The following is a 24,650-nucleotide window of genomic DNA, read 5'->3' on the forward strand; positions in this document are numbered from 1 at the left end:
AAATAAAACACACAAGCAGCAGCGCCCTCGTCGTCAATGTCAATGAAATGCAGTTGATAAAAAGTGAAATAAAAGGCCTTTAATTGCCGCTGCAGTCAATAAATCATCAAACGAAAATATGAAAGCATCTCTGGAATTTCGTGTGTAAAATTAGAATCATAGGGAGAAACAGGAAAGCAGGCTAAAAAAAAATAAACCGAAGATACAAAATAGCAATGCCAAAGAGTGCGATGGGAGAGCAACGGCAACAGCGCTGCGTGTGCTCCTCCCCACTTCCACTTCCTGCACATATGCCAGCTCCAACAAGAATAACAACAACAACGGAACGTGCTGCTGCTACTGGGGATGCTGCTGCTGCTGCTGGCGCTGCCGCTGCCTGCGCCAACTGCACGTCTGAGCGCTGAGAGCGCTACGTAAAGAGAGCGCACGAGAGCGCGAGAGAGTGCGCGCGTTACGCGTTGTGGTGGCTGCTGCTGCTGTCGGTGTGCCACAAGTGAGCAGCCCAACTTCATTCCGATTCGTAACGTCAAAGCAAACGGACGCAGCGACGCGCCAAATAGCGAAAGAAAAAGAACGTGCGATCGAAAACGTGAAGAGATCGAAGAGTTTTATGCGGGAACCAAATACGCGCCGTAACTGTGCGTGCGTACGTGTGTGTGTGTGTGTGTGTGTGCACGCTGCCGACAGCAACGACAGCAATAACAATAACAATAACAATGCCGCGCACTGCTGAGCTGTTGTTGTTGTTGCCGTTATCATGTTGATATTGTGAGAGCACCAGCAGGATATTTGAAACGGTGTGCGTGCGCGCGTTGTTCGAGTGTGTGTGTGTGTGTGTGGCAACAACTATGTGAAGTGTTCAATTTAATGCATAATATGTATATAGATAAATGTGTATGTGTATAAACACGCACACACATAGCCAGCTGGCGGCAACTATGAAATATTGAAGCAGGATACGCAGCGCAAACAAAAAAACACAAAAAAACGAATATACGAGCATATAAAACTAAAGAGACTAAAGTGTATAGGCGGCGATAAGGTTACAGATGTCCCAAGCAAACACACACACTTACGCTCAGCGAGAGAGGGACAATTCGGGCAGGCCTTTCAAAAAGGATACGCAGGACACTTGCATACAACATTGTAACTGGATACATGTTTACTCATAAGCAGCCGCTGCTGACATCCACGCCCAACGCTGCCCCGCACTGCAGCAGACAACAAATAGCAACAACAACAACAACAAAGACAAAAACAACGCGTAAGTAGCCGACATGCTTAGCTATAATAAGACGCCCCAGCCTGGACTTGGACAGCAAGTTTTGTGGCCAAGACAAAAGGCAGCCGGGCTGTGCACTCGGCGAAAAACATTGCACAAATATCAAAAGCCAAGTCCCAAGTTGATTAAACTAAGCGCGAAACTCATAATTCAAGAAATATTTGAAGACCTCAAAAACAAAACTGAGTCTAAGATCCTAACTTTAAGTAGGCCTCTCTTTGCTCAAAGTATTTTATAGTTAATTGAAGTTATTTGTTTTGTCAATTTTGAAAACTTGTTTAATTCATATTTAATTAAAGAATGAAGAACGAAATGTTTTGAAAATTTGAAGAACAATTGGATTCTCTTCCTTCACACTTGATATCAGAAATCATAATTCAAGACATATTTTAAGACCTCAAAAACAACACTTAATCTAAGAAATGTTGCACTATCATTGAGCACCTTAGCGCTAATTTCAAGCAGGCATCTTCTTATTCAAAGTATTTTATACTTAATTAAAGTACTTTTTTTTTAAAATTTTTTAACATTTGTTTTGTCAATGTCAAAATCTAGTTGAAGAACGAAATGTTTTGTAGGCATCTTCTTATTCAAAGTATTTTATACTTAATTGAAGTCTTTTGTTGCAAGATGTTTTTGTTATTAAGAACACATAATTTCAATTCCTTCGAAACTTGAAATTATAAGCTAATTTTTCTCTGAGTGTGGAGCGTTGGAGGGGGGAGGGGGAGGGGGTTCAAAGCCGTTGACAGCGGCCGCTTCCTGCGCCGCTAAGTATGCAATTCTATTTTTAAGCGCACGCCAAAGTGCAAGCGAAGTAGGTGAAGTGCAGTGTGAATGCGAGCGAGTGCCGGGCAACTGCCATAACCCACACACACACACACCAACACACACACACACACTTACACACACACTAACAGAAAGAGTCGGACACACAAAACGTATTCAAGTGTAACTAAAGACGACCAATTCACAAACAAACAAACAAAACTGCAGAACGGACGCCAGCGAACCATGAGAAACAGAAAGGAGACGGAGGGAGGGCGAACTACAACAGACCAAGAGTAGGAGGAGGAGGAGTGGGAGGAGTAGGAGGCAGGCGGGTCGCACAGATCGCTCCGTCCGTCCGTCCGTCCGTCCGACTGACAGACAGTCTGACAGTCTGTCGCTCTGTCGCCGCGCTAATGTTTATTATGAAAAGCGTGCCCTTTTGAACGCCAGCGTGTATTTTCCATTTTTATTTACTTTTTTGTTTTTTATATGTATACACTTGCCAAGGGTATTTAAATTTATAGACGAAATGTGCAGCGCATGAAATGAGCTGATCTTCGAGCCTGAATACTCTAGATTGAGCACCAGGAGAAGAGGATATGGGAATGTCGGTCTGTTTGAAGTCAGTCTGGCAACTAGGCATAGATCCGTATTTTTACGATCCGAACGGATCGAACCAATTTGTGTATGAAACGCTTCACTATGCATCCAATAGATATATTATCTACGACGGGATCAATAGGTTGAATAGATTGTGAGGAATCAAAAATTGAGTTTTTGTTTTGATAAATGAATACTCCATATTGTTTAGCAAGAGTAGAGGATATGGTAATGTCGGTCTGATTGAAGTTAATCCTGAATGTAGGCATATGTCGAAGATCGAACTAATTTGTGTATCGCTTCACTTTTGCACCTAAAAAAGGAGCTTAAGAAGAACATCAAATAGCTATAATAGCTAGATATCTAGTGCAGGATCAATCGGTTACAAAGATTAACAATATATAAAAAAGTAGTTGTTATATGTGCTTAACTCTCCCCCCCCCCCCCCCCCCCCTTCCGACCCCCTACACTAAACAGACATAAAGATACACGTAATTAATAATTGTCAACGTTTTATCAACAAAATTTAATAATTTTCCAAAGAGCAGGCAGATTTTAAATATAAATATTGTTAAAAAAAATTAAAAAAAATATGTGCAGAAGGGTATTTGGTGTTCGGCGACCTGAAGATGTTTTTTCTTTCTGGTTTTTATTTATTTTTTGTTTTATTTTATGATTTTGCTGCTGCATGTGTATTTGTTGTTGTTGTTGTTATATATATTTTTGTTGTTCTTCTCAGAGCGAGGGTCGCGGCGGCGGCGTGGTGTGTGTGGGGAGGGGGGGGGGGGGGGTAGGAGGCCCTCATAATGAGTGCGCGGCGGCACTTAATGCATTGATAAAAGATGCAACAACAACAACAACAGCAACAACAACTCGTACTACATGCCACAAAGCGCAGGCGACGCTCGCGCAATTACAGTTATAATTTGGGCATGTTACCGTTATTCAAATTCAAATTCTCAACTCTCACAGAAATTCGAAATTCAAATGCGTACTGCAATTACCAACCCCCCCGAAGAACGAGGGCTGTTCATTGAGTTAACCCCTTGGAAAATATCTAATAAATCGAAACCAGAAAAAGCTGCCACATTTCGACACTCAAAAAATATCCAAAAAGTTCTCAATGAATCACCTTCGGTTGGGGCCAAATAAGGTGGCCATCAAATTGAGACCATAAAAACGGAGAGCTGAAAAACTCAGTGGGATACGAATTTTTGTTGACGTAACATTTGTTTTTTGGAAAATTTATATTATCAATGGAAACTCGAGATGGAAGTAATTAAAGTGATTGGGAAAATTATAAAAGTGCCTAATTATATATAGAAAAACATAAGGTTAAATGTTTTCTATAAGAATTTATTTAAGATGGAAGTGATAAGGAAAAATTCTAAAAGTACTTAATTAAGTTTTAATCTTGTTTAGAAGAATTATCAGAATACAACTTGGAGCCTAATTTCAATTTGAAAAAAGTTTTCATCAATTTACAGATGGAAGTAATTAATATGATTAGGAAATTATAAAAGTACCTAATTATAAGTATATAGAAAACATAAGGTTAAATGTTTTCTATAATAATTATTTAAGATGGAAGTGATTTAAGTGATAAGTAAAATTAAAAAAGTATTTATGTATAGAAAACTTGAGGTTAAATGCTTTTTATAAGAATTATTTCATAAATACTAAGAATCTCATTTCAATTTGAAAAAAGTCTTCATCAATTTGCAGATGGAAGTAATTAAAGTGATTAAGAAAATTATAATAAAACTTAATTATATATAAAAAACTTAAGGTTAAATGTCTTTTATAAGAATTATTTCATAACAACTTGCAGCTTCATTTCAATTTGAAAAATGTCTTCATTAATTTACAAAAACTTTAAACATAAACAAAATGAGTTTTATATAGGAATTGCATAATCTATGCAAATTCCATTGGAATAGTCATAAATGAGCCACGATTTGTGTTAAGTGGCAAACAAATCAATCAATTAATTGGGAACTCCCTTAGCAATTGTTGCACTAATTTCGAGTAATTGCAATTCGGATAATATATCCTGGCAAGAAGCGGGTACTCATGCGGCCGCCCTCGTGTGTAACGAGTCGAGCTAACGAGTGGGCAACAAACAATCGCCAATTGGCATATAATGATCCCCTTTCAGAGCTGGACTGACTGACAGACAAACTGACGGACTGACAGACTGACGGGCGGAGTGACAAAACCAGCAGCGACATTCAAAATAATTCTCAGGCTTTGACAAATGCAATGAATATGATTTGAACGCGACTCACACTTCGATGTTTGGCTTTTTTTTAACAATTTACCCTTTCCAAGTCACACGCTCACACACACACACACACACATAGGCACACACGTAATATAGAGTCATAATTTTAGGGGTTGTATTTCTGTACAAATTTGAGCAACCTACAGCTTACAGCTGTTGTTCCACGGTCCTCCTCTGTACTATGTTTCTAGCTCGACAAACAAGGGTTTGGTTTAAGGACAAGCCCGGGTCCATTGGCATGGGAACAACCTCCATGGGATAGGGAATAGAGGGAATTGAGGGAATGTAAACGGGAACGGGAATGGGAACGGGAGGAGCGAACATGAACCGTCGAACATCTTTGACTCCTGCGGTGATTAATTGTCATTCCCAAAAAGAACCAAGAACAACGCATGTTTCAATGCAGGCAACGAGGAATTTAAGCCCAAGACAGAAGAGCTCCTAAAAACGGCTACCTACAAGAAAGGCAGAGGGAGAGAGGGTGAGGGGACAGTCGGGTTCATCGGCGGCGACTTAGCATTGGATTAGATGTCGATCATCGATACGCACAACATAAGATCTACATGGAAATAGAAATATAAATTCGTAACTGGCCTTTGTTCTCTTTAGGTAGCTGAAAGAATACGCATCATAAATTGTGGGCTACACAAAATGTATCTATAGTACAACAACTATCTGAAGAAAGGGCATTAGCATGCAACGTTGATAAATTTGTGTGAGCTACCTAATGCATTATCTATCCATGAGTTAAGCGCATTAAGGGCACAAAGTTGTTTTTCGATAGACGCAAAGTAAAAGTTGAAGGTAACCAAAGATAAAGAACCTACATCTGCTGACTTAATGCGGAAATAGTTAGTATAGGAAGTCTAGAATGGAAGAGAAAGCAAGCGAGATTCAATGGAAGTGAATCTAGGTTTAAATGTGGAGGCAGGAATAATAAGGCTTGGAGCCTTGCAATTTTGAGCCCGATTAATGTCGATCTAGTTCCTTGTTTATGCTAGGTTTAAATCAATTTATATCAGTCATCAAATTAAACTCTAGAACGAAATGGAAAGCAAGATAGATTCAATGAGACTGACTCTTGGTTTTAATATGTAGGCAGGAATGATAGGAGATAGATCCTTGCAATTGTGATTCGATCTAGTCTCCTGTTTATGGAGCATCTTCCCTATTTCTCTCTTTAAATGCCTTGCTCAGACCAATTTATATCTACATCAAACTCTATTCACGGCTTCTGTTTATGTTTCCCTTTCGTTTGTAGGCTAGTGTAGTTAAGGTCGCCAAGTGTCTTGGCATTGAGTGTAGGCAAACATCAGTTGGCTGCCATCGATTTGTTTGGCGTTTTGGGCGCCATAAATTAGCTTTGGGTCCAAGTTTGTGCCAAATAAGTTTCGCCACAATTCTCCCTCCCCCCTCCTACAACAACTGCCCCCTTCCAATTAATGGCTGCTGGTCAGCTTTGAGCTAGATTGAAACTTTTCTAATGAGATACAAATGATAAGAGTCATCAGTTGTGCTCAGTTGTGCTCAGTTGCTCGGTTTGTGCCACTTATTTAACTGATGTGGCATAATAAATAATATGCTTATTGCATGCATATGGTCCGGGGCCCGTTTCTACATCTAATCTATTGTGTTTGTATCTTGTAGATACATATGTATCTATGCGCCAGCAGCAGATACGCGGGCATAATTCATGGCTGCGAAACTGTTGTTTCGAATTCAACAACAATTACGCTTAATTAATTTAAAGATGCCGTTTGTTGTTGTCGTCATGTCTCTGACAAAACCCACCCTCCCCGTCCCGCCGCCCCCCTCGCTGTCAAGTCGCATAAATTTTTGAGCAGTTATGAAGGCGTCGCAACAACAGAGAGAGAGAGAGAGGGGGTGAGTTGTGCCGCTTATAAATAGATTAATTAAAATCATCTTTAATTGTTTGATTACAAGACTGGCCCGAAAAAGCTGAAGGAAATTAAAAGGCAAGCGCAGAACGAGCTCACAATAGCTGCGCTTTATGCTATCCAGAGAGCAGGCTCAGCAGAGTGTTGTGCGAGTGTGTGCGAGTGTGTGTGCGAGTGTGTGTTGTGTGTGGGCAAAATGCGCAACATGTGAAATCCACATGCGGCAACGATTGCCACAACGGCAGCAGCAGCACGGTCCCTTAAGTTCTGAAGATTTCATTTGCGCTACAGATGTTCACTGATTGTACAACATAACTACACACACTCCAACACACACACACACACACACAGATACACAGACACACACACACAACGAAAAGTCACACGCAATTGAAGCAGCGGCATCTGGCAGAGATACACTTCAGCTTTTAGCTTCATCTTCAGGCGCGTCGCACAGCAACTGCCGCTGAATTTCGAGTGGCATTTGATTTTAGTGCGCACGAGTGTGCGTGTGCGTGTGTGTGTGCGTGTGTGTGTGCGTGTGTGTGTGTGTGTGTATCTGGAGTACTGCAGAGGCATAAAAATGATTGCTGCCAACGACTGAGTCAGTCAGTCATCAATTATTTTATAGAATGCTCACTTGTTTTCTGCTCCCCCCCGCTCCCCCCTCTTTGAGGGGGGGGCACAACTTTTGAAAGTTCTTTTCTTTTCTTGTCTTTTCACAGGAAGGGCTTCGGCGGCAGGCAGCCCGCAATAGTTGTGAAATTAAATTGAATGCGACGCCGATTATCCCACGCAATCTTTCATTCATTCATTCATGCATGACGGCTGTCTCCTGCCTCCTGCCGCCTCCTCCTCGGCAGCGAGTGCCTCTTGCGACTTACTCCTCCGCCAAAAAAAAAGTTGAGTGTAATCATGAAAAGTTCAGGCGGAAGAAGCTGCTGCTGCTGCTGCTGCTTCTTCTATTCGAGCATCCCTTGCTCAAACACACAATATAAGTTGATTATATGCACACGCAGAAAACTCTGCTATCTGGCCATAAATCTGAAGTCTGTCAGTCTGTCTGTCAGTCTCGTCTGTCAGTCTCGACTCTGCCGAAATCAGTGCAAACTTCGTTTTTTTATGTGTTTTGCGGTTCCAATAAATAAAATCCATTCGATTATAAAGTGCACACAGAATGAAAGGCCGCTGATAAGCGCTTTACACAATCCATTTGGCCTACTTCAGTTCATTAAAAATCTATTTAAACAACGAGCAATGTGCACGGCAGTGCACTCTGATAGACTGGCAGTTACCCTAGAAACTGGACTCTTTTGTATAATGTTTGCCAAATAACTCGTGTATTCAATAATTGTTTGCCTTGATGCTTTTGGAATCAGGAAATAATTTATTACTGATTGTTTATGCCCAAAATCATACTCATAGCTTGACAAATGTGGGATAATTATATACTATACTAGCGGGGTATAACCCGGCCTTGCCCGTGGCACGTATGTTATAAAATGTTCTCAAAAAAATTTGAAATGATTTTGAAACTGATCGGATGGTAAACAAAAACTTTCATAAAACCGTTTTCCGCCAATTTACCACTGTTGCGGGTGGAATTTCCCAAATCGCTGAAATACGTATTAATTAAGTTCTTATTTAGAGCTTTGAAAATAAGTTTGAAGCAAATCGGACACAACTTAAAACTTCGCCCAAAAAATCTTTAAATCGCATTCCCCCCGAAGAAGTTTGAATTCTGCGAAAAGTGTGAAACACGTCTCAAATGATTTTTCTTATAGATCTCTAGAAATGAATTTGAGCGCGAAACGTCACCCACCAAATCTTTGACCTCCATTAACGTCTTAACGTGCACCTACATCAAATAAGGTAGCTACAGTGAAAACTTCAGCTTCCTAGCTCTTACGGTTTGGGCTGTGCGTTGATCACCAATCAGTCAGTCAGTCAGTCAGTCAGTCAGTCAGTCAGTCAGTCAGGACAAACAGTTTTATATATAGAGATATAGAATTGAGCTCGACTCTAGTCTTTAGTCTCTGATATGGGTTGAGCCCGACTATATTGATTCGTCTGCCACTGCTGGAATATATACTCTCAAAGCATCAGATATACATAATATATATATATTTAAACCTGCTTTTGCAGTCACCTAACCATTTCTCCAGAAATGCCCTTCAGTTACAGGGTATCAAAATGTGCAAGCCTGCATCAATGCGCCAAAGTACATCACATGTCCGCCCGATAAGACAACAATTGGGGGCGAATGGGCGTGGCAACATTGTGAATCGGGAATTTAACGATTTCATGTGGCACATTTTGATTAATCTTTACAGTCTGCCGACAATTTTAATGGCCATCTCGATAATTATTAAGCACATAAATTTGCAGCAATTATCATTTTTTTGGCTTGCCAAATTTGCATGAATTTTAATCAGTCATGTAACAAACGAGAGGGATTTGTTTACAAAAAGCTTAACCGAAAATCTAATTTATTTAAGCAGACCAGCAAATATCAGATATATATATATAGAAAGATGTGTGTATATATATTAGATGGCCTCGTCAAACAAGAGTCTAGACAAATCGAAAACAAAACCAACTTCAATATTCGGCTATAATTGAATGCACACAAACAACTAAAGTGTGTGTGTGTGTGTGTTATGCCAGAGGGAATACTATTATTATAATCTGGTCAGCTCACACACACACACACACACACACATGCACACATATTGACAGACACTCAAGTGTCCACAAGCACCCTGTAAATCTAATTGAATTACGCATAAAAGGCGCTTAAACCAAAAGAAATGACGCTCGTGATGACCAGACCGAGAGATAGACAGGGAGAGAGAGGGAGAGGGAGAGGGGGAGGGGGAGGGGTAGAAGACGCCTATCCAATATGTATTATTTCCATTTAATTCCCTTATTATCCGACATTTTATAGCTACGCGTGGCCCAATCATAATCACAATTTCACATCAAGCCGCATTTCCGCAACAATTTATATATCGACATTAAACTGAGTAGAGGAGGGTGGAGAGGAGGGGGGAGAGAGGGGGGCAGAGGTAGTTAAGAGCGTGCAGAGCGGGGGCTGCAGTTTAAACTTATGCATGATTAATACATAATTACAAAGCCAAACACATAAACTCCAACTCAAAGAGGGAAGTGCGGGGAGGGGGGGGGGGGTGTAGGGGGGGGGGGTGCCTGGAGCTGGGGGCCGCATTTTAATGCCTGAGCCAACTAATAACATTTAAAAGACGACAAAAGACACACACACACAGAGAAGACAAAAGGCTGCGGGTTCCCACACACAGCACGTCCTGAATGACTACCGAGTGCCTCTGCCTCTGCCTCTGCTTGGGCCTCTGCTTGGGCCTCTCGGCCTGGCCAACTGCCTGCCTCTGCTTGGGCCTGGCCATCTATCGTGGTCATGGCTATAAGTATATGTATACATAGCTGTTATTAATATTTCGATTTGGTACTAGCGATTCGTAGAACTTGACACATGACTTGCATAACTAATCAGACAATAGTTGTGCCCTACACCTCACTCGCGCGGCATATCGCTTGGCTTTGGCCCAAAAGGTTGATTGATGATGACGAAACTTGACGACATCAATAGGAAATCAATGTGGTTAGTGCAGGATGTACACAAAGCACAGGCAGAGGTTCATTGAAGTGGAGGAGTGTGGGGGGGTATAGGTCTCTTATGTAACATGATATTTATGTTTATCATCATGTTGCATGATATTTACATTTATGTCGCTTAATATTATTTCAATTATTTAAATAAAAGAGCATACAATTTTTTTTTATGATTCCCTGTCTGAGTTCTGAGTATTACAAATAGGTTGTTAGTTAGTAAAAGAGGAAGTTAGAAGAAATATTACAGCTAAATATGATTAACCGGGTTCCGTCTTAGTATTGTCTGAGATTATGGTAATACTGAGAAAATGCTCTTCATAAAGCATAAATTTGTTCGTTGTATAAAGAATGTGTGAAGCTTCCAGATATACGTTAAATCGTTCTTATATTATCTCAGAGAAGTATTACAGCTAAATATGCTTAACGGGAGGATGAGGAAACTCGTTCCGTCTTAGTATTGTCTGAGATAATGGTCATAGTTGAATAAATCCATTCAAAAAGTTTAGTTTTCAGTTGTTAAGTTTAAATTTGTTCAGTATATATAGAATGTGCTTGGTATACATCCAATCTTTTGGTATTTTACCTAAAGATTTCGCAAAATCATTCACAATATTCCCAAATAGCCCAGATTCTAGTCAGAGTTTCGAAACCGGAAATTGTTCTACAGTTGACATTTTTTTTGTTCCAGCTCGATTTATTTTTGTCTTTCCTTAGGTCAATGTATCTTAAAGTTTCCAAATCTATTTCCTCGTGGAAATGCATATTTCTATGCATTACAAATATCAATACAAAATGTATTCTAATTAACGATGAGGTTTCTTTTTAATCACAATTTCCTGCTGCAACAATTTCCTGTAGGTGATTAGCCAGTCGCATTGACTGTAACAAAATTGAGCGTTGGGCATAATGACTATTAATGCGTGTGTAGGTCCGTTTGTGTATGTGTGTGTGTGTGTGTGTGTGTGTGTGTTTCGCTTAAGATATGAACACTTTAGTTCATTCATGGACACTTTCAGTGGCTTTGACAAACTGCTGCGGCATTGCGGTGCTTGCCAAGTGGGCAAATTGTTGAGGCTTAGGAGTTGGGCTTAGGTAGTCGTTCGGCTCTGACATATGAGGATGGAATGCAAGTGAAGTACGTGCAGTAAAAGCCATTTAAATGTGTATTTCTTATCTGACATTACAGATCGGGCCGTGGCGACATCAACCCAAACCCAAACCCAAAGCAGCTAATGCCAGCATACCTCAGCAGCAGCAGGAGAAGCAGGAGAAGCGACAGCAGCAGCAGGTGCAGTTGTTGCTGTACAGGAAACGCAGGACAAGAAAACAACGACAACAACGACAGCAGTGATAAAAACTGACAACGAATTATTAACGAGGAGCCGAGACAAGCGCAAGACAGATAGAAGCATGACGTCGTCGTCGTCGCTGCACAAAGCCGGAAATGTGATTATAGTTTTAGTTGGCCTGCAGCTAATGTGGCTAACATTGGCCGGCTGTCGGGATTTGCCATTGGGCAGCGATTACGGCAGCATGTCCGCCAGCGTCGAGGATGTGGACTTCATCGAGACGCAGGTCACCGAGCAGACAGCGCCGCATCCGCAACAGCGCACCAATCCGGAGGCTGGGCTCAACAGCAGCGAGGATAGCCGAGGGCCGGCTTCTGCTTCTGCTTCCGTTGTGGGCGCCGGCACTTTGCTGGAGGAGTTCAACGGCGGCAAGCTGAGCCCGGCGGAGGCCAGCAACACGCTGCCCATATTCCTCAGCGAGCCGGAGAGCGTTTTTGTGGTCAAGAATCGGCCGGCGGTGCTCAAGTGCAAGGCATCGCATGCCCTGCAGCTGCACTTCAAATGCAGCGGCAGTTCGCAGCCGCCGCCGTCGACGCACGACAAGCACGTGGATCCGCACACGGGCGTCCATATGGAGGAGGTCACTGCCACCATACATCGCGATCTTGTCGACGAATACTTTGGCAAGGGCCCATTCAAGTGCGAGTGCCAGGCGTGGTCGTCGCGCGGCGTGGTCAAAAGTCAAGCGGCCACGGTCCATATTGCATGTGAGTATTCAAAAGGTTGCCTCTTAGAGCTGAGCGTTTGTCGTGCTTTCAATCGTGCTCGTGTTTAGGTATTCATTTTCGTGCCTATCGCACCTTATCACGACCCATATATAGCCCATGAGGAAAATAGGGAACAACAATTGAGTAAAAGTGAAATAGAATATTATATTTAGAAGAATCTTTGTGACACGATCTAATGCGTGCTTAAACAATCAACATTATTAAAAGCTGACACGCGTCCATCTCTAGTTTTAACGAGAAAGAAGGGCTTGCCTCGGCACGCCGAAGATTTAATACCCTTGCAGATCGAACTTTTTCATAATGCTTGGGAAGAAGCAGTGGGAAAATAGTTAATGCAGAGTTTGGTCAAGATATCTTGAGAAACAAAAAAGATTTTCATACAAAAATCTTATTTTCGACCGATCGTTTCTATGGCAGCTATATGATATAGTTGTCCGATGTAAACAGTATTTTGCATAAAAGTAGGGAGCATAGTGAAACTAATAAATGCCGAATTTGGACAAGATATTTTGATAAACCAAAAAGTTTTCCATAGAACAACTTAATTTGCGACCGATCGTTCCTATGGCAGCTATATTATATAGTAGTCCGATGTTAATAGGATTTTGCATATATATGAGACGAATAGTAACACTAATAAATGCCGAGTTTGGTCAAAATATCTTGATAAACAAAAAAGTTTTTCATACAAGAACCTACTTTTCGACCGATCGTTCCTATGGCAGCTATATGATAAAGTGGTCCGATATTTACAAGATTTTGCTTATATATGAGGCGAATAGTAAAACTTATAAATGCCGTGTTTGGTCAAAATATCTTGATAAACAAAAAAGTTTTTCATACAAGAACCTACTTTTCGACCGATCTTTCCTATGGCAGCTATATGATATAGTGGTCCGATCCAGCTGGCTCCGACATATGTACTGTCTGCAACAAAAAGCGTGACTTCTGCAAAGTTTTATGACGATATATTTAAAACTGAGAGACATTTCGAGACAAAATTAAAATACCCTCTGCAAGGGTATAAATATGCCCACTGGCAGCAGCTGCGTCATGCACCCTACTCGTGTATACCCTACCCTACCCTACTCTAACCGCAATTTCACCCCATTGCAGACATTCGCAAGTCCTTTGGCCAGTCGCCCACCTCGCTGCGCCTGGAGCTGGGCAGCCGTGCGGAACTGCATTGCGAGCCGCCCGGCGGCTTCCCGGAGCCGAAGCTCAGCTGGCACAAGAACAATGCGCTTATAGCGGGCGACAGCGACACGACGGGCATCACTGTGAGCGGCAGTACGCTCACTTTCCGCCAGGTGGCGCTGCAGCATATGGCCAACTACAGCTGCAGCGCGGAGAATTTGGCCGGCAAACGTGTCTCCGATTCGGCTGTGCTCATTGTCTATGGTCAGTACACACACACACACACACACACGCACATATATTTGCGGTTTGTACACATATTTTGGAAACTCACAATACCCCTCTCTCTCCACCAGTAAATGGCGGCTGGAGCGCCTGGAGCCCGTGGCGCGAGTGCAAATGCAGCGGTAAACCGAGTCAGGGCCGCAAGCGTACGCGCACCTGCACCAGCCCGATGCCCTTGAATGGGGGCGCCCAATGCGCCGGCCCCCAGGTACAAAAGTCGGCGGACTGTGCCGCATGTCCAGGTATGCCCAAAAAGTGTTTCCTCTGGTTGCCCACAAATTTGTGGGCTTTGCCCGTTTTTCGGTGGGGGGATAACTTTTAAAGTGTAACCGAAATTGAAGTGCCAACAACGAAAATTGTCAATTTAAATGGCAGCTCAGCACAGCCTGTGGGAGTTGCCACCTGCGTCCCTGTGTGCCCGACCCACCCCCTCCCTCCTCCGGCAGCCCACAAATAAAGCCCGTCGAGTACGACGCACATTTTTCACACCCAGGCAACGAGCGGAGCTAACAGGGAGCCAAACACACAAAGCACTGCGCCGCAGAAAGTTCAAGAGGGCGTTCCAAAAAAAGAAACAACAAAATGCAGGAAAATGAGCAGAAATTGCCAAGGCCGAACTAGCTATACACTTACCTAATTGAAGGTTGAGTTGTGGGAGTAGCAAAAAGTAGCAAATATTTGAGATTAGTTGGATTTTTTACTTTCATTTAAAAGTTATCAAGATAAACATTAAAGAAGAAAGTTCTTGGGATTCAATATGATAAGCCAGATTAATTTCTACTGCAGTTAAAGGAATTTTGGGAGAAGGAGAAATTTTAAGTTACAGCCTTGTCATAGATAACATTATGGGATAATTTAAGTTTCAGCCACTTTCAAAGCCAATCTCAAAGCGAAAATGATTCAAGCAAAATGTTTAATATACTTTGATAATATTTCGGAGAAGGATAAATGCATTATTTCTTTATTTAATTAATCACTTAATTTGATCAGAAGTGGAAATAACTAGCAAATATTTTATGCAGTTGCGGCTGAGATTAGTTGCATTTTGTACTTTAATTAAAAAGGCAACAAGATATACTTTATAGAAGCAAATAGTTGGGCCAAGGGGCTTTTATAGCATAAGCCAGATTAACTACAGCTAAAGGAATTTTTGGCAGAAGAAGAAATTGTAAGTTTCAGCCACTTTTAAGCCAATCTCAAGGCATTATTTCTATCAGATTATTTTAATCAGATATTCCTTATATAGAAAAGTATCATATTAAAACCATTCGTACTCCACCAAAGACAAATCTCTTACAATCTAAAGTAAGAATTTTCTAGAATAATATAATTATGTCAAAATCTCGTCGCTAATTTGTTGACAAACCGTACAACATATTCGTGCTACCCATTTCTGGACCAGAAGTCCAATAAATTTTTGAGTGAGCGCCGAGTATTTCATTTTAAACACGCATTCGGCTGCGTCTGCTATTGTGAAGTAGCTGCCTTTTGAAACGACGACAGATATCTCCACAAGCACATCCAGATATATATCTGTATATATGGGATAGATTGGACGTGCACAGGAGGAGGGGGGGGGGGCGACCCCGCCGTTGGAACCGTTGGCACCGTTGGTCCCGGGGGCGTCTGCCGGCGGCATACCAGTCATCCAGCCGCTGACTAAATGGTGACAAAGGCATTCGAGGGGGGGGTGAGAAGAGAGCAGGGGGGATCAGGGGGAACACAACGTGATTTCGGTTTTGGCATTGGGCCTGCTGCAGGACCCGGGTCGAGCTGTGGGGGCGCTCGCTCGGCTCGCTTTTTGTGACAGACGCACGGGCGGCATGTGTTTGAGACTCTTCACTTTTATTCATGTAAATTTATTGTGTATTGCACATTGTATTGTAGTGCACACACACACACGCACGCACACAAAGAAAGTCTGGCACAGCGGGCACAGCAATGAGCAATTGTTGACAGACAAGCGGGGCAAATGGAGCTGGAGGGGGAGGGGGAAGGGGTGGGGTACACTTCAAGTGGGCGGCTGGGGGGTGAGGGGTGGGGTGGGTTGGTTGGTTGGGCCGCTTTTTCTATGAAAAGTGTGTCATAAAATTAATTTTAAATTTCGCTTCGGTTTCGCTTTTTTTTCTCTTCCTTTTTCGTTCCATCTTCAACTTGTGACTTTTTTCATCCCCATGGAATCGTGTCAACCTTATGGCGCTTCATCTGCCGCTGCTGCTTACCGTTGCCACGCCCACGCCCACGCCCGTGATTACGCTGACAACGACGACAACAACAGAGGACACTCAAATTGTGAGCGCTGATGGATTTGACATTTCGTCGAGTAAGCGCAGTAAGTTCCCAAAACGAAAGCCTGACAATGTGCATCTCATTCAGCAACAGAAAAAGTGAAGGAGCTGCAGCTGGGCTTAAAAATGGGGTTTCAATATGACATTGTGTTAAAGTTGAATGCTTAACGAGCCGAGCTCGAAATTGTTAGCTGGAATTGGTCTAGAGGGTTGGCGTTTTTTTTTTCGGGAGCTCGGTCGGTTACGCTTTACAATTCAATAAACAATTGTATTAAACTGTGCCGAAGGCAGCATCCGTAACCCGGCCCGGCTCCAACGAACCGTGGAGCGATTCATTCAAATACTCATTCACACATTCATTCATTCATTCAATCGCAAAGCTGTGAAGCTCTTGCCGGACTAACTGACTTAGTTCGGGTTGTCTCTTCCCCCATACCCCCTCCCCACTTCCTCCTAGAGCAAAGTGACGTCATTGTTGACGGCAACTTAAAAATCACTTACCACGATTTTCGCTGTCTGATTCATGCAACAGTCTGGCGACGACCCTTGAAGCGAGCAGCAGGGGCGAGCAGCAGGGTAGAGCAGCAGGATGCGTTAGCTGGAGTGGGCATGTCACTCACACACACACACACACCCGGACACACACACTCACATAATTTAACTGCTAGCCTAGGCAAAGTGATGATGGGGACGAGCAGAACTTGCCTTTCGACGGGGGTGGCTTTTGGGCACAGGAAGTGGCAAATGCCGATATATATATGAGTTTGGCATAGGCATATATCCAGGCCAGGCCCGGCCAGGCCGGGAAGAACCCCAAGACCCACAACATGCACATTTTGCGCTTTTTGTTTAGTTTTCGGACTTGGCGGAACCCCCCAACAAACAAAGCCAAAAAAATTGAAATAAACGAAGCAAAATGCGAAAATAGAAAAGCATTAAAATGACAATCACTTTTACTCGAGACAACGCAGAGGGAGTTTTTGCTTCTGCTCTTAAATATGCTGGGAACGAAATTTTTTTGTGTGAAGAGCTCCCCAGGGTTGCATTTAGTTTGGGTATAAAGGTGCCATAATTGCGGCGACGCATCTATTAGTTAAATGTAATGCGAGGCCCGCTTACAGCTCTATAAAGCAGAAATATCCCACGTTGGGCGCCATTTGATAAATGACTGCGGCCGCTGAAGCTGTCGGGAATGTGTGCTAAATCATGTTAATATGACTTTTGATTTCTAAACAGCTTGCCTCACTCTCCCTCTTCCTCTCTTCCCCCCTAGTTGCCCGCTGGTCGTCGTGGAGCGAGTGGAGCGTCTGCTCGGCGGAATGCATACAAGTGCGTCGCAGAAAATGCCTGACGCACGCCACAATTGCCGCTGATGTGGCAGATGAAGCCGGCGAGCTGCTGCTGCTGACTGCAGCACTCAGCTCAAGCAGCGATGGCGCCAGCAACGACAACAACAACAACAACAACGGAGGCGACGCTGATGGCTCAGGATATGGCAAATCATTGTGCGCCGGAAAAGACATACAAACGGCCGAATGCCGTGGAGAGCAATGCCAGATTGGCAAGGACGGTAAGTGTGTTTATGACAACAACAGACAACAGACAGGCAGTCGGGCGGTCGCTCGGTCTGTCGGTCGGTCGGCAACAAAGTAGACAGTTAGACAACAATAACAGTGACAGTGGGCACAACAGACACAGAATCCAGGAACCAGAAACGTGGCCCGAACGGGCCACACACAAAAGCCGAGCACTCAACGCTGATTGTCACAATGGGAAATTAACCAAGTGCATTTTGTTTGTGCATGTCCGCCCCCAACCACTGCTCTATAATATAAAAATGGTAAAATAAATCAACCACCCAGCCACTCAATCTGCACTTGTTTGCGCTAGCACAAATCACCGACTGCGTTAAGTATTTCCGAAAAAGGGTCGCAGCAAATCAATCGCAGTCCAATTTTCAGCTACCCCACGTTGGGCGCCCGAGCTAAGAATCTGCGCCCCATGTTTACCAGCTTTTTGCCAGATAATTAGGCAACGCAGCAAAGATGACGACAGCATAGAGTATCATTCAGCTGTAACGTCCAGACTAGCAACTCCTTCTCCCCAATCAATATACCCAACCACTTTGAAGCTTTCGACATGTCATTGTTGCTGCTGTTTGGTCTAGGATTTGCAATCAGGGAGGCGAGAAGTGCGTGTGCGTGTGCGATTTGCGATTGAACCCAACTCAAATATAGTTCCTTTTTTGGGGGTAGCCAGGGTCCATTGGGATCAATTATGCGACTGTCACAGTGTGTAATTGAAAGGATCAGCAGTGGCAAGTTCTGCAACGATTCAACACATCATTTTCGGTACATTTACGGGTTTCCTTTGGTTAATACCCTGGGCTTGGGCAAACAAGGGCTTAATGGACTTGGACAAATGTGTGCAACAGCCAGAAGAAAGCATCTCTCCGTACGAACATTCCGATTTAGGAGGTCTTAGGAATTGCAAGCACAACATTTTATATTCAGAGTGTCTGTCATATTCACAGTTAAGCTCTTAACATTGGGTGCTGGGTATATAGTCGAACAATTGCGACTAGACCAATCCGATTCGTTTTTTTCTGCATGTTATTTGATTGCTGTTGAAAAGTTTCTGCGAATGAAGAGTGACACTTTGTTGGTTTTGACTTGAGCCTTTGGCTTATTTTCCATTTTATTACATTTGCTGCGGCTCAGAGCGCCAGTTGGACCCCGGGCTAATATCCCTGGGGCTGCTGCTGCAACAGTTGTAGCCAAAGTCCTGAGGCTTTATTATGTGGCCATTGTGGCAACTGGCAATCCGGGGGGGGGCGTGGGATGGGCAAGTACTATACTCCCTCTAATCTCTTAGCATGACAAATACGCTTTTGATGTCGCAGGCAGGAGTCTAAAAAATGCAGAAAAAAACGAATGGAAAAGCGAAAGCGCAAGAAAAGTCTAAAAAGTCTGGGAGTCGGGGGGAGATCCATTCAAAGCGAAGGATGCTTCCGATGCTGCAAGCAGCGCTGTCGCTGATTTACAGCGAATATAATTGCTCATTTCATACATTGTATAATGCGTTCCGAGTGTGTGTGTGTGAGTGAGTGTGTGTGTGTGTAATAATCATAATATATATATACATATACAGTGGAGTAATTCCTTGCGCTGCAGCGATTCCTTTTGCGCCCGGCACAGCGCCAACCAGTCACCGCCAGCGCCACCAACAATGACGACAACAATCACAGCAACGGAAACAAGCCGAGCAACAATGGCGCAATGGGGCAAAGGGAAGGGGTGACGGGAGGCAGCAGGGGGTAGCGCACAATAATGCGAAATAGACGCCGGATTGTTGTCGGGGGAGCGAATTGAACAACCATGGACCGAGGGGGTCTGAGCATACAAACATAAAACATTAAATACAGACATATACAGGCCATAACAGAGAGAAGGAACAACCGAGCGAGCGGGCGACCGACAGACCGACAGACCGAGCGGACGACCGACAGACCGAGCGACGGATACGCATGGCTGCTTTGGATTGATGGCAACATTTTTGGATGCGACCGCGTTTGGTTTCTGTTTTGTTGGTTGACTCAACTTTTGCGTATGTTCTTTTTAATACAAAAGACAAAGATTGAGATTGGCAGTTGTAGGCAGAGTCTGGGTTTTGGTGCGGGGAATTTCACGCCGAGGCACATATTAAAAACCGAAAAATCAGCAGTTTTATTCAATCCTCCCCCCCTTTCTCTGCCTTTACAGACTTCGATTGGACATTGTACTTGGGCCTGGCGTTCATCACAGCCGTTTGCTTTGCCTTTGGCGCCGCGCTCATCTGCTGCGCCCGCCGCGGCATTCGCCACAATCCGCACTACAACATGGCCCGTTCAGGTGAGTCGACTTCGAGAATTGCGGCAATTGAATCTGTGCTGACACGTTTCCTGTTCCTCCCTTCGTTTTTTTGTTGCAGTTATGGACGCGGATTATATGCCCGGCGTTGTCGATAAGAAGGAGATGCGCATGCACATCGAGGCAGCCAATTTGGGATACGATTATGTCAATCCCGGACATCGTTATTTGCCCGGCGAGCACATCGTCGGCTGCGGCGGCGTCGGCGTTACGGAACATCACTACGATGTGCCCAACCTGGCGGCCAAGTAAGTTGCAAAAACTTCTACTCTAATCCCACAAAGCGGATTACTATTCGTTGGGCTTGAATTGCATTCGATAGCTGCGTACACTTTATGTGCCTTTAAGTATGCAAAGAGGCTTCGGAGCAGATGAAGAAGTCTCTACTCCAATTTGCGAGAGATGGAAAAGAACATTATATCATCGAATTTCGGTAGACCATTTAAGAATTATTCCTCAAGTGGAATTTTAGGAATAGACTCTTAATTTAAAAGATCCTTTGATAGTAAGCACATAAATCGAATAGCTCAGCCTGAGCCCTTGGTCTTAGACCCCAAATATTTAAGATCCTTTGATACTAAACACATTAGGTAAAAAGCTCATCCTGAGCCCTTGGTCTTGGTCTTAGACCCCGAATATTTAAGATCCTTTGATGCTAAGCACATAAATCGAACAGCTCAGCCTGATCCCTTGGTCGACTTCCGTCAGTTTTCTCTATAAATTAAAAAGGATCCTTCAACTAACTCTTCTCAATTCTCTCTCCCACCTCTCTTCCCTTTCTCTCCCCCCTACAGCTACACGAATCCCATAGATGACTTGAGCGCGGATTATCTATCCGAAACGGGCGACTCCTCCACAGCGGACACCTGTAAGTGACCCACCAAACCCAATCCCAATCACAGCTCATTCTCTCTCTCTCTCTCTCTCTCTCTTCCCCTCCTCCCCTTCGTAGCCAATTCCACGTTCGACATGAATGCCAAGCTGTCCATACTGAACGCCTCGAAGAGCAGCAGCTACGAGCTACTCGGCAGCAACGGCGGCCAGCTGCGGCTCTATAACGGCGAGCTGCTGCTCTTTGTCCCAGAGCTGGCCATTGGCAAGCACCTGAAGAAGCACGTCTCCCTCATGCTGCTGAGCGACGAGTGCAGTCGGATTGCCTGCGCCACGGAGAGCTCGCTGCTGTGCAGCAGCGTCGTGCATTGTGCGCCACGCAATTACGGCTTCATCAAGCCCGTGATACTAAGGATACCCCACTGTCTGCTGTCGCCGGAGCAATGGCATGTCCACATCTATCACGCGGACAGCGAGCAGGACGATCTGAATGTCAGCTGGCGGCGGGCCGTGTCTGTCGGCGAGGAGACAATAAATACGCCAATGTTTGTGCAGCTGGAGGCGACGGCCGTGTACATTATGACCGAGCAGCTGGGACACTTTGCCGTCGTCGCCGAGCCGCGCATCCAGCAGCCGGCGATCAAGATGAAGCTGCTCGCGTTCAGCCAACAGACGCCGCCCAGCAGCAGCAGCCTGCGCATCTATGTGGTCAAGGATTTTCCGAATAGCCGGGATATATGCGCCAATGTCGAGTGCAAGCTGGGCGGCAGCTATCTGGGCGAGAGTCAGGTCTTTGGCTTCGTGCTGAACAGCCTCAATCTGAATATACGAGTGCGAGATGCGGGAGATGGGCTATACGAACATGCGATACCCTATCAGCACATATTGAGCAACAATTCCATATTGCACTGCGAGTTCAGTGTGCGGCGCCAGGAGCAGCAGCAGCAGACGCTCTGCGTCGACTTTGGACAAGGGGAGGAGCAGCTCGATTTCTACACGTTCAGCATGCCCGGACTGGGACAGAGCCTGGGACTGGGTTCGGCGGAGGAGCTGGCCTCGACAACGAACACGACCATCTCGATAGATCGCCAGGGCAACTATGTGAACGAGAGCTGTGTGTTGGACTTTGTGCAGCTGCCGCATGTCACGAAGCGTTTGATATGCGCCGCCTTGGATCCGCCGCGTGCCGACGAACGCGATTGGCGGCTGTTGGCCAAGAAGCTGAGCACGGATCGTTATATTGCATACTTTGCCACCAAACCCTCGCCCACAGAACAGATACTCAATTTGTGGGAGTGTCGCGCGAATAGTGGGGCAGGGGGCGGGGCAGGGGGCATGGTCAGCGGCAGCGGCGGCATCTCTAACGGTAACAGTTCCAGTTCCAGTTGCATAATGTCGCTGCTGCTGACGCTCAAGGAGATGGGACGGCAGGATGTGCTGGACATCATAGTGGACACCATAGGACCGCTGTGGATTTAGGTCGCAGACTAAACAAAACATGTTCATGAGTTGCCTTTTATTTGAAAAATATTTAAAAACGAAGAGAAATTGAAACGAAACGGGAAACGAAACGAAATGGGAAACGAAACGAAACGAAATATGAAACTTGCTAAAAATGTAATCAAAGTCTAGGCATAGGGCATAGACATAGTCATAGTCATTTAGTCTGTACTAGTTACGTAGACTAAGCTAAAGATACTATATATATATTATATTTAGTATGTGTAGCTTGAACTTGGAACATTTGCTCAACGAACTCTGTTCCCCAATGGGTGCCATGCATTTTTGATACTACAACTAAAATACATTAAATATACACAAATATATACATACATATATTATATAGAATTAAATGTAAGTTTACGATTATGTTCAAGTTATTTGTGGCTTAGCAAACTTATAGTTTTAAACATTAGTTTGTAGTTTTTGCGTATATCGAATATATAGTAGGGGTATTCATTCAAACAAAGATACTTTAACTATAAAAAAATGTGCACCACCCCCCCCCCCCCCTCCCGTCACCCTCCCCCCATCTGCCAGATTCGGGCAGTTGAAAACTGTTTGCCAAATCGTTGAATTTACTCTCAACCGACTCTAGTTACCGTAGCATACCTATATACACTCACACATACACACATTTACATATATACACACATACATACATATATAGAAAGCATATAGAATGTAGTGGAGGAAACATTAAGAGAAAACGAGTAGCTTGTTAGACATACTCAAGTGATAACCTTTGTATTTGTCTCTAGTTCATAAGTTAACAACTGTCGTTTCAGAAAATCGTTAATCAAACAAGAAAACAAGAAAACAAGATCAACATCATTGAGAATATTTCAACAATAATAACGAATATTTAATGGCCCAATGAATAAAAGCATACAATTTAGTCCTATATGCAAAACATAAAAGAGAACAAAAACTGTAGTTTAAACATTCGAACTAAATCGAATACAAATTGAAGACAAGTTCCCAGTTTTGATTGATTTTTTTTTTGTATGACATGATGTAGTTTTTATGTATGATTTTATAAAATGACAAAACAGCAGAAAAAAATGCAATTGAATAAAGACGTTACTTACTGTAAAAAATATACAATCTCTCACTTATTATGAATATATAAAAAAAATCCAAGCTAAGTTTGAATGCCGCGCATTTTAAAATGGAAATTCAACAGTTTAGTGTGAAACTTAGCTATTGGGTAACGAGCTGTGCTAGCTACATCTCAGCAAAGTTTCACACCACACGGCAGGAACAGCCAACGAGGTGTGAGTTATGCTCACCACATCTCACCAAAAGGCAGACACAGCCAACGAAGTGTGTGTCATGCTCACCACCTTTTAGCAAAGTTACACACCAAAAGGCAGGCACAGCCAACGAGGTGTGATTCATATTCACCACTAAGCAACCGAAACATTGGGGCGCCACTGTGTTGCTTAAGCAAAAGCGTTGCCAACTTGTCTGTCGATAACGATAACATTTTGTTCTGTGCGTTGTTATCGTTTTACATTGGGCGGCAAATATCTCTATTTGAATTCCATTTGAAAAATAGAAAATTGAGGCAAAAAATATTATAATTATATAAAATAAATAAAATTCAAAAAATTTACGAACAAAAACTCAATTGCAAAGGTAAATAATGTATGTATGAATATTTGTAAATATGTATTAAAGTGTAAAATGGAGAAAATAGTTAATTAGCTTGGCTTTTGTTTATAAATCTCAACACGATGAACCTGTTAAGCGGCAATTGATACCCGCAGCTGTCAAAAAATATGTGGCAAGTATGCCATAGCAACGACACTTGCAACATTTTCTGCAGATGCCGCACGCCAATTGGCCAATTGGTAATCAAACAAAATTAAGATACAATTATTAGTTTAAGCAATCAGTAATAACAGCAACTGCAACAACGCGAGTCTCGGGCACACAAAAGCATTTTAACAAGCCCACAAATAACAAATCAATAATTTCATGCAACTGCCACAAAATGATTGCTGCAGTTGTTGCTGTTGCTGCTGCTGCATTTGGCGGCGCCTTTTATATCGGCAACAGCATCCGAACGTATAAATAAATTTAAACGATTTGGGGCTTTTCTTGCTGGCAGCGGCAAATAGAAATCTACGAAGCAA

At 43.5% G+C, this 24,650-nt stretch overlaps 1 protein-coding gene across 2 annotated transcripts; it reads left to right on the top strand.

Moving 5' to 3' along the window:
- The first annotated feature begins 990 nt into the window (after positions 1 to 990).
- Positions 991 to 22,948, top strand: unc-5. 2 transcript variants are annotated; one of them, XM_064692205.1, is made up of 10 exons: positions 991 to 1,264; positions 11,670 to 12,539; positions 13,677 to 13,961; positions 14,054 to 14,224; positions 16,261 to 16,314; positions 17,544 to 17,840; positions 20,032 to 20,160; positions 20,240 to 20,426; positions 20,973 to 21,046; positions 21,131 to 22,948. In XM_064692205.1, exons 2-10 carry the CDS (start codon positions 11,894 to 11,896, stop codon positions 22,486 to 22,488), a joined length of 3,201 nt encoding a protein of 1,066 aa, XP_064548275.1. In that variant the 5' UTR covers positions 991 to 1,264; positions 11,670 to 11,893; the 3' UTR covers positions 22,489 to 22,948. The 2 variants fall into 2 exon arrangements, with proteins under 2 accessions (XP_064548275.1, XP_064548276.1); XM_064692206.1 differs by lacking the exon at positions 16,261 to 16,314.
- The last annotated feature ends 1,702 nt before the right edge of the window (positions 22,949 to 24,650 follow it).

Source organism: Drosophila montana, unplaced genomic scaffold, assembly GCF_035044405.1.
Source record: "Drosophila montana isolate Dmon_TW-CO22-7 unplaced genomic scaffold, ASM3504440v1 contig_3529_1, whole genome shotgun sequence".
NCBI classification, from domain to species: Eukaryota; Metazoa; Arthropoda; class Insecta; order Diptera; family Drosophilidae; genus Drosophila; species Drosophila montana.